Source organism: Heterodontus francisci, chromosome 9 (genome assembly GCF_036365525.1).
Source record: "Heterodontus francisci isolate sHetFra1 chromosome 9, sHetFra1.hap1, whole genome shotgun sequence".
Lineage (NCBI taxonomy): Eukaryota > Metazoa > Chordata > Chondrichthyes > Heterodontiformes > Heterodontidae > Heterodontus > Heterodontus francisci.
In genome coordinates, this window is record NC_090379.1 from 46,588,884 (window position 1) to 46,599,900 (window position 11,017).

At 39.4% G+C, this 11,017-nt stretch overlaps 1 protein-coding gene across 1 annotated transcript; it reads right to left on the reverse strand.

Annotated features, from left to right (window-relative positions):
* Window positions 1–250: 250 nt before the first annotated feature.
* LOC137373466 (extracellular tyrosine-protein kinase PKDCC-like) lies at window positions 251–8,959 on the reverse strand. Its single transcript, XM_068038296.1, has 7 exons — window positions 8,354–8,959; window positions 5,937–6,059; window positions 4,767–5,038; window positions 3,656–3,735; window positions 3,468–3,575; window positions 1,907–2,083; window positions 251–348 (listed from the first exon to the last, which is right to left on the reverse strand). The coding sequence occupies exons 1-7, from the start codon at window positions 8,957–8,959 to the stop codon at window positions 251–253; spliced, it is 1,464 nt and encodes a 487-aa protein (XP_067894397.1).
* Between the last annotated feature and the right edge of the window lie 2,058 nt (window positions 8,960–11,017).

Genomic DNA, 11,017 nt, shown 5'->3' on the forward strand with positions numbered 1-11,017 from the left:
ATATTCCCCAAAGAGTCATATTATCAATTAATATTTCAGTAAGCGTCCCAAGACTGGTGATCACATCACATTCTTCTATAAGTAGAGTGGATAATTTCAACATTCTCACATTCAGGTCCAAAAGTCTTGGAAAACCTGGCATATTGATCAAACAGCAGTTGTATGAATAACTGAAATAGCATTTAATTCTTGAAACTGTAATTAGTTTCAGATTTCTTACAAGATGAACTACTTTTATGATCTTGATTCTTCACATCAGTGCCCTTAAGCTACTAGACTTCATGTAGACAGTTGAATTAATATCCAATATCAGTTCAGTGCTGCTTCTGAATGACACCAAGTACCACCCTGTAGAAAAAATAAAATTAATCTGGTTATATTAAGCCCCAATATTAACTTATGTCCTACTTAGTATTAACATTCCTGATATTATAAAAATCAAAAGTTTGCCATGTGTAAGAGACGATTGTCCAGAGGACATGGCCTTGACTATGTAACACCATGCAATTGCCACTAACCATTCTAATTTATAAACTTTACCTAAACTTTTAAAGCAAGCATACAAGCTTGAGCAATCATTCATTGAGTAATGCCAAGAATTGTTGCAGCCCAGTAATCACTGCACCATAAATACATTTGAGCATATATGTCTGGAGTTTTGGCTTCCTGCACACAAGAAAAGCACGATCATGCAGTGCGACCACTGCTCCTACCTTACATTGCTCAGTTTGGTGCTGAATACCTGGACTATAAATCTCTGACTTTGAATATTTTTAGCTACTTGCAGCACATTGAAACGCTATCCATTAAACTAATGAGTTGTTCACAGGTTTGACTTAGGTTTGGAGGACTGATTTATACTGCCACCTCCAAAACCAATCTCAGCTAAAGATTTCTTAGATTCACGGCATGATGTCACAATGTATGCACACTAAACGGTTCAGTTAATTGTATGGCCATTAAAATATTTTTAATATTGTACCCAGGAGAGACAACCAATTTGGGAATCATCTCACAAATGCAAATTATTGTTATCAGACATTTTTAATGATTTTTTTCTCCCTTATCCTGGTTTGACTCTGCCCTTGGGAATCTCAATTGCAGAAAATAGTTTTTACAATGCTGCCTAATATTTGCAGTGTGGGTTCGGAACCACCAGTCAGGTTCCAAGGTCAGGCTGGGAGATCAATTGGATCCACGTTTTTATCTCAGCATCTTCAGCATCGTAGTGAAGTAGGAACCAGTTTGTAGCAATGCTAAGGGTGGAACTACTGAACAGTTACATGCATCAGCGTACTACCAATATTGAATTCTCTTTTCACTCATCTCCTATGTGCTCAGTCCCTATATCTAAAAATAAAATTCAACCCTTTTCAAAGGGTCTCCTGGCTGTATTTATGGTGTTGGAAGCTGTAATTAGAAATCTCATTTTAAGCTCCATGTTTGCCAAACTACTATGCTGGACCATTAAAGTAATTGGGTGCAAAGTCATAAGATAAGTATTCCTGTTCAGAGTCATTAAACTATAATCTAATTGCATGCTCTATTCCTGCCTCCATTTTATTGTTAATAGATCCATCATTGTCTTTTCTGCTGCCATCCTGTGAAACTCACTTGCACTTGGTAAAAATCAGTCCCCTGCAGTAAATAAATTATCACTAAAACACATTCAAAATTGGGATCAGTTCAATGGATCCAGACTTTTCATGCTATTTGTTCTATTTTTTTTTTAAAGTATTCCATTTTATAGCAGCTGTTATGTTAGTCTACACTTTTGTACAGATGTCATTCCAAATTAATCAAATACTCTCTGCTAGCAGTAACCAGTAGGACCAATTTCACGAGACATTGGTCCTTAATACAGTTGTCATCATATGCACCAAAGTGGAAAACAATATAACTATACCAGGCCATGTTGCCTGGCGGGTAAAAATGAAGCTTTGGCACTGTTTTTGAGAATGGCAGATTGCTGCAGCCTCCTCTCTATTATGGACAGATAACAAACAACTCCGGTGGTTGTAAGATGGCCAACATTTGTAGTCTGAATTGTCTTGAATGCGAAATCCCTCAAATATCTTATAATCTGAAAGACAGTAACAGAAAAAGTGTTACATCCTACACAATTTACATTTCATGTGATTGAGTTCTGATGTTACATTAAAATCTGAAATAAATAAATTCAGGATTCAAACTCAGATTTTTCTGGACTGTAATCTATTCAGGTACTCCAAATGCTGAAGTTACTGAATTTTGCTGCTTTATTTCAAGCATGGTCAGTCATTATAACAGAAACACATTAGTATTTACATTTATCTGGTCAGTCGGGTAGATTTATCAAATGTATTGCAAATAAAAGTACAGCATATCAAACTCCATTATTTGCATTTTACATCTTGACCACTAGCTATGGTGCCACACATGTACTCTTACTCCAAATTAAAACCTTTGACAAAAGTTACACATTTGTTTTATAAATGGACCAGTTGATAGTTAGTGATTTGATATGGAAATTATTTTGTGATATGTAAATGTAAATTCAAGTATAAAATGTATGTGGGATGAAAGAAAGAAATCCTACAACTTCCAACTTACATAGTCAGTGCAATGCCACAAAGCCTTCCCTGAACTCAGTGAAATTTTACTCCTTCCTCATATTGGTAAATTCCAAACAGAAAAAAAATAACACATATAATAGGCAGGCACAACAGCACTGTTTACTGGAGCACCAGCACACAGTGCCTGATATGAATAAACCAGATTCTATTTCCCCACATTGTTCAATTCATCATCTGAGCTACAAAGGGCAAAGTGCCCAACAAAGGCTGTCGCATCTATGTGTAAAGGTATGAGGAAAAAAAAGCAAGAAAATAGGTTTGTGTTGTCTGGACGGTACCTTTTGCCTCATTGTAGCTATCCAAACAGAGATTTGATACTAGCGTGGAAACAGACTGCCTCCTTGTCCTCTTGGCAGCACAGATATAAAATTGATATGGACATGAAGTGAAAATACACTGAAAACATTGCAAAGGATATAGAGAAAACCTGTTGAGTCATTACAGATTATTTTTATCGCACTTAAAAAGAGTTCCATAAATTATTTAGACGGGGCAGATGGAGATGAATCTCATTCATAGAATGCTGCATCAAATGCTTGAGCCAATTATCCCCATAAGAAATATTGGGATCGATGTTAAAAATTTATTGATGTTGCAAATATGTATTTGGCCCATGTGTAATGATGTAAGTTCACATCAGCTCCAATACAAACAAAATTTGTTTTCCCTTCCATCCAAGTCTGTCCAGTGTAATACGCTTATAGAGGCCAGAATTATATTGTTGATTCATACCACCACAAGTCATACTGAGATCAGCTGCATGGAGGATTTGTATGAGAGGTTCTTGCTGTACCCACTGAAGGAATAATAAATTGGGGGAGGGGTTTAAGAGTATTAAATCTAAAGCAGTACCTTCCAGCCAAGACCGAGAACGATTAATGCTATGCAATCCAGATTTATAAAGATGCAACACTTCTTCAAAAGCTTCTAACGTTTTATTAATCCCATATCGTAGGTCCCCTGAGGGCAATATAAATCATAGTCAATTATTGATATTATTGCTACTTCATGGAATAAAAGCAAGTAAAGGCAATAATTACCTGTTGCATTCATAATTTCACACAGGAGAGGTCTTAAGGCATAGGGTGCACTGTAGGGCAGCAGGTATATAAAGAAATATCTTTAAAAAGAAACAGAAAACATGAATAGAAAAACTGCAGTCAAAACAACACAGCATGAAAAGATTATTGATATGCAGGTTTAATGCAAGAGAATTTAATCATTGGCCTGGGTTTTGCAGTGGTAATAATAACAAAACTGTCAGTGTTTTCTGCTGTCATTTGCCTAGTGAAACTGACAGCAACTTTGGGAGTCTGCACATATGCACAATTACATGATGACCCATACATTTCTGTCACTGATTCAATGCTTCTCCAGAGGTCTGGTGTTGAGGCAGCCCCCTACCCTGCATCCGCACCCCCACCAACCCCCCCCCCCCCCCACCCCTAGATGACCATCAATGGGAAATCAACTGAATTGATGAGAACTTGCAATCTTATGCTGTTAATCTCGCTGTAAAAACCCTTGAAAAAAAGTTGTTCCTTGTTAAATATCTTTTTAAATAGCATACTAACTTCATAAATACTGATAAACACCCTCACTGGTCCTCAGAAGCTGATTTTATATTTGTGGAATGTCAAATTTCTCCATAATGATAAACAAAATCCAAAGATCTTAAAATTATTTTCTAAAGTTTGTTTTTCTATATTTAAACGTCTATCTTAATCCAATCATAATGATTTATTTTGCTATTTAAAACTTAAAGTGAAGAGAGTCAGTGCTTCTAACTGCCTGGTTTGCTGTCTGCGAGAATACTTCAATATAATTTGCTGTTTACCTGCTTGCTGAAATCACTGCTGCTGCATGCCTGGAGATCCCCTTGACTTGCCGTCAGATTTAATCTGCCATCAAGAAAAGGGAGAAACATGCCACAGAGATCACTACCTCTTTTTGGGCAGCTTTCTTCGCGATCAGCAGTCAACACCATCGCTTCATCGCTGACTGCAAAATCCAGGCCGTTATGCAGATAGAAATTACCATTTCCATTTTAAGGACTGTATTAAAATGACAAATGAACTTCATAAGTTAAAAATATTCTGGAAATCTGTTAACTTCCAATATGTCCTAGACAATGCCCAGCTGTGTAAATACCTGAATGCATTGTAAAGGTTTCTTTTTTCATTTATTTTTTGACATTTCCCTTCTGCTGTACATTGTAGGTTGAAATTCCTGGTGGGAAACTCCAGTATACAGTCACTGTCTGTCTTACAGGAGAGTTCTTCCGTACTGACATCATCCAAGTCGGTCACTTTGAGCTCTCCATCCACAATGACAAATTGATGCGGTTGGAAATCCAACAGAAGCAATGATCCAAGAGGCGAGTGAGCTAAATAATGAAGCAGCTTCACTAGACTCAGACAAATCTGAAACAAACACAACACAGCATAGTACAACACATTACCCTTCTGGGACCAAAACCGTCTACCCGCAAAAGTACAGGAGTCAAAACATCTGCAAAACACCCCTGGGCATTCATTGGCATCTAGAAGCACAAGTGCTGCCTGAGAATTTTTGGGGTCAGTAAGTGGTCCGTTCATTGCTTTGGTTTGCCGTACTTTAATATTAATAGTGGGATGACACTAATAAAATCTCTTCTTAGCTGTGGCCCAGTAGTTAAGTGTATCTTCTGAGTGGAATACTGAGCAGAGCAGACTAGGATAGCTGTAGGTTCCCATGCTCACTGTGGAGGCTCAAGCATGTAGAATAGGCAGTTGGGTCAGATACCAGAGGGAACCATGGGCCAGAAGAAAATCGTATTCTTTATGAGGAAGTGAGAAATTCCGTGGGAAATTAGCATTCTAGTGTGTTGTAGGGACGTGTGACGTGGAAACATAACAGACTCAATTAGAGTTTCAACAACATTTAAATTGATTTGCTGTATTATTACACTTGCATGAATGGTATTCTTATCCAATGAATTTTGTTAGTGCGTTTGCCTGACTAAATAATAATTTAGAATCCATTTCAATAACTAACCTTCACCTGCTGGTTCCAGCTCTGCCTACGCAACGGGCCAGTCTCAACTGGACTTTGTGAAACTGACATCTAATGGCTCAAATGGTCACTTGTGTTACCACATTGCCCTCATTTATAGTGGATTTAGTAATGTGAATTTTCCTGCATGTCTTTTCTCTGCGATATTTTAAAGGAGAACTTTTCTCTCCACAGACATTTATTCCAGGCCACTGACACACAGGGCAAACCCAGTCTTGCCCAGTTTAGTGCCTAAAACATATTGATAATTAGGTTTTGATTTCTTACCCTAAATCTCTCTTCCCAGGGAGTTTGCAAAAGCTGAATCATTTCCACTGGAGTTCCCAGTTCCATCATTGCGGTTATTACAGGCCCATCTTCCAAACTACCATAGTAGCACTGACCATATAACTATATGGGGACAAAGGCTAAATTAGACAGGAATTACATGCTGAAGACACTATAAAGGACATAAAGTCTATGCAATGCTTTCATGTCAACATCATAGAGAGCAATGATAAACTTCACCCCTCCTATGGGTTGTTTTCAGCAAACACAGAACAACTATTAGTATTTATATAACACCTTTAGACATTGTTTAAAAAAATCCCAAGGCCTTCACGGGACCTCAATCAGACAAAAAAATTATAGTGAGCCAAAGTTAGGAGATATTAGGACAGGTGACCAACAGCTTGTTCAAAGAGGTAGGTATTAAGGAGCATCTTAAAGGAGGAGAGGGAGGTTGAGAATTTAGGCAGTTACAGCACAGGCCTAAACACAGAGACCATATGAAAACAGAGTTTCTGTACGATTTCTGCCGACTAATAACATAATCTGCGCAGAATCAAATTACATAGTGCAAAAGATCATAGAATTTTAAACATAAATGAGTTGCGTCTGTAATTACTTTATGCTCAAGTACCTGCCATCTTTTACACTACTTCAACACCTGAACCAGTCCTCAACCACAAAGCTGACCATGTCCCAGTTGGAAAGGTAAGTTTCTGCCAATTGCAGTCGTTAAGGAGGTTCATTACATTGCGCCAGATTCTCAGGTACACAGGCGTCCGTGGTCATATTAATTCAACGTTAATCACATGATCAACAGTCAATTGATGCCACTGTCCCGCTGCTGGAGAAATATCAATTCGTTTAAACAAGATGAAAAGTACTGCTTACCTTATGGTCTCCAGCCTCACCATGAATGGATTTCCCCTTATTTTTTACACGATCCCAATTGATTGATTATGTTGCTTGATTGCATTGATTCATGGCGATTTTTAAGTCTGGGATTAAGCGAATAAATTTGCATGGAAACTTGGACGTAACTTCACCTCGGCAAAACTAGCGTAGTGTCTGGCGCATTCTGAGTGCAATTTGCCGATTGCGCCCCGAAGGGAAATTCTGAGCTTTAATCCCAATTACAAACCATCAAAACCTTTTGTGAGGTTGAATTCCTTTCGAATGCAACCATACTCAAATAAAAATGATCACATACAATACAAAAAAAAATCACCAAGGTTTCTATTAAAGACATCCAGTTAAAACCAATCAGGGTTCAAACACAAGAGGGATAAGAAAGGAGTTGTTGATATTGGTTTGTAATTAGTTTATTCCAGAGCTGTAGTAACAGGTGGGTAGCTCACCAAAGCAAAGCCAGAATACTGTTTTAGGAGCAACAGAAGCACTGGCCCATGAGGCTTACCTCCTTCAACAGCACCTTCCAAACCCATGACCTCTACCACCCAGAAGAACAAAGGCAGCAAATGTATGGAAACATCACCATGACCCCTTCAAGGCACAAACCATCCTGACGGAAGTATTATAGCAACTTCTTCACTATCAGTCAAAATCCTGGAACTCCCTTCCTAACAGCACTGTCAGTGTATCTACATGGACTGCAGCGGTTCAAGAAGGCAGCTTACTATCACCTTCTCAAGGGCAATTAGAGATTGGCAACAAATGCTGGCCTTGCCAGTGATGCTCACATCCATTGAACAAATAACAAAAAAAAATTATCTCTATTGTACAAGATAGATGGATTTTTTTTCGTCTCTTGGGGATTACATCCTAATTGTTTACAGTTAGCGCCATTAGTTTATAGTGACTGAATAAGTTGAATTCCGAAATAAAAACAGAAAATGCTGGAAATACTCAGCAGGTCTGGCAGCATCTGTGGAGAGAGAAGCTGGAGAAGTTAAATTCTGAGTCTGAGACTTTTACCGGCATTTCTGGGATGGAATGCTGTGATTGGCTCATTGTTTTGTGTAAAAATCATTCCTGAAAGTTTAACGTATGAGGTAAAGGATTGCGAACGTAGGCAATGTGTTACCTGATCTTTAGCGCAATGACAAATGAAGTTATGTACCTCACAACTCATTCTTTAGTAAATAGAGCCCAATCACTGTCACCATCACTACTCCTGAAAAATGGCAATATAGTTATACAATATATAACCTAGAAACAGAATGATATTCACTATGAAATCTGCTAACTGCCTCGCTGTGTTGTTAAATTAAAATATTACGTCTACACAATTTAAGTAAATCAATTATGACAAATTCTATATATAACTGTCTTTTAACTTTTTAAAAAAATGCCCCCAAGCGCTTTACAAATGGGGACGGTTAGATAAAGTGAATTTGGTTCAGTCTGATTTTAATGAGAATAAATTTGTGCCACAATTCAGTAATAGCCCAAGTTACCTGGACGATATTGGGATGCTGAAGCTTTTGGAGCAGAGTAATTTCCTTGATGATTTTGTAAGCTGCCAGTTTGTAGCAATCCCTAGTTTGCCCATAATGCCGAATACAGCGCATTACTTCCTCGCCCTGCCTGTTAACAACTTTCAGGGCGATGGCAGTGCCATCCTGCAGAGTCCCTTTGAGAACAGTTTTCGTATAACCAGAGCCCAGGAATTCAATTCCTGTGATATTCCCAAAGTCACTGCACCCGATAGTTCCCCTGTTGAGATTACCAACAGCTCTTCGCGTTTTCTCCTTCAAAACACTGAAGACATCGCCATCAGTGTGAGATCTTCCGAATTCTCCAACCTGATAGGGAGCGGAAAATAACACAGGTTGTGCTCGGCGACCAGCGTCTTGGTAACGAATAATTTCTTCTACTCTTTCTTCCATTTCGTCCACCAGCTCACGTTGCCGAGGGTTAAAAAGCGACTCATGTTGGCCAGAAGCCCAACTTCTTTGCGCGTTACCCCTTCGCCGGTGAGAGCTGGCGGGTAATTGCAGAATGAGAAGTGTTAAAGTGAAAATGAGAGCTGCAGAAAGAGGCACGATGTAAAGGTTTCTCATCATGGCAATCCTATACAGAGCCACCGCTGAAATGGTATCACTGTATCTGATTGTAACCGCCTGTCACAGTAAACCCAACTGTCCTCAGTCCATGCCAGGTAGCAGATATTTGTAACAACACACTAGAGGCGTGCCCCTGACTTGCCCCTCCCTCCCCAATACTGCACACATATCATTATCTGGGCACAACACTGGACGTGATATTAATCCTATCTATTGTACAGCCAATTAACTGATGTTTAATTGTAACGTACATATTTCGTTTCTTGCTATATTATGATTACATTACACTTAACATGACAGCGTGCCCTTGAAGAGATATGTCTTGTTTATGTTTCACTGAAAATTGCAGTTAAAAACTTTTTTTTTTCAAAAAGAGTTTAATGGTTACTTCAAATATGTTATGAATCTGGATAATCCTTAAACATCAAATACTGCCAAAATGAAAATTGCTCATGTCAATCCTAAATGGCCAACCCTTTTTTTGAGACTGTGACCCCTATCTCTAAACTCCCAACCAGGGAAACATCCTTCCAGCATCTATCCTGTATAACTCTCTAAGAATTTTATTTTCAGTGAGATCATCTCTTATTCTTCTAAACTCTAGGGAATAAAGGCCCATTCTGTTCAATTTTTCCTCATAGGACAATCCACCCATCCTACAAAATAGTCGAGTGAACCTTCTTTGCAGTCTGTCTAAGGCAAGTATATCCTTCCTTAGGTCAGAAGACCAAAACTGTACACAGTACTCCAGGTGTGGTCTCATAATACCCTGTATAATTGTAGTAAGACTTTTTTACTCATATACTGCAATTCCTTTGTAACAAAAGCTAACATACCATTTGCCCTCCTAATTGCCTGCCGTACCTGTATGTTAACTTTCAGTTATAGAATCATAGAAAGTTTAAGACACAGAAAGTGTCCACTTGGCCCATCGTGTCTGTGCCAGCCGCCAAACGATCCGCCTATTCTAATCCCACCTTCTAGCATTTGGTTCGTAGCCCTACAGATTACAGCACTTGAGGTGCACATCCAGTCTCCTGTTGAATGAGTTGAGGGTTTCTGCCTCAACCACCCTTTCAGCAGTGAGTTCCAGATCCCCCCTCCCTCCCCCCCCCCCCCCCCCCCCCCCGCCCCACCTTCACCCTCTGGGTGAAAAAGTTTTCCTCATCTCTCCTCTAATCCTTCTACCAATCACTTTTAATCTATGCCCCCTCATCACTGACCTCTCTGCTAAGGTGAATAGACCCTTCACCTCCACTCTATCCAAGCCCCTCAGAATGTTGTACATTTCAATCAGATCTCCCCTCAGCCTTCTCTGTTCCAAGGAGAACAACCCCAGCCAATCCAATCTTTCCTCATATCTGCATTTTTCCAGTCCTGGCAACATCCTCATAAATCTCCTCTGTACCCTCTCTAGTGCAATTACATCCTTTCTGTAACGAGGTGACCAGAACTGCACACAGTACTCAAGTTGTAGCCGAACCAATGAGTTATACAGTTCCGGCAAAACCTCCCTGCTCTTATATTCTATAGCTCGGCTAATAGAGGAAAGGATTCCATATGCCTTCTTAATCACCTTATCGACCTGTCCTGCTACCTTCAGGGATCTGTGGACATTCACTCCCAGGTCCCTCACTTCCTCTACACTTCTCAGTATTTTCCCATTAATCGTGTATTTCTTTGCCTTGTTTGACCTCCCCAAATGCATCATCTCACACTTCTCCAGGCTGAATTCCATTTGCCACTTTTCTGCCCATCTGACCAGACCATCAATATCTTCCTGCAGCCTGCAGCTATCCTCCTCGCTATCTACCACACGGCCAATCTTTGTGTTGTCTGCAAACTTCTTGATCGTGCCCCCTACATTTACGTTCAAATCGTTAATATATACCACAAAAAGCAGGGCACCCAGTACTGAGCCCTGTGAAATGCCACTGGAAACAGCCCTCCAGTCGCTAAAACACCCATCAACGATTACCCTTTGCTTCCTGCCAATTTTGTATACACCTTGCTGCATTTCCCTGGATCACATGGGATTTTATTTTTTTAACCAGT

Excerpts from the sequence above, each read along its gene's own strand:
- LOC137373466 (XM_068038296.1), bottom strand. The coding sequence starts at position 8,959 with ATGAGAAACCTTTACATCGTGCCTCTTTCTGCAGCTCTCATTTTCACT. Across the intron at positions 6,060-8,353 it reads AGCATCCCAATATCGTCCAG|TTATATGGTCAGTGCTACTA; the intron begins GTAACTTGGGCT and ends GTCCCCATATAG. Across the intron at positions 3,736-4,766 it reads AACCTTTACAATGCATTCAG|ATATTTCTTTATATACCTGC; the intron begins GTATTTACACAG and ends TTCTTTTTAAAG.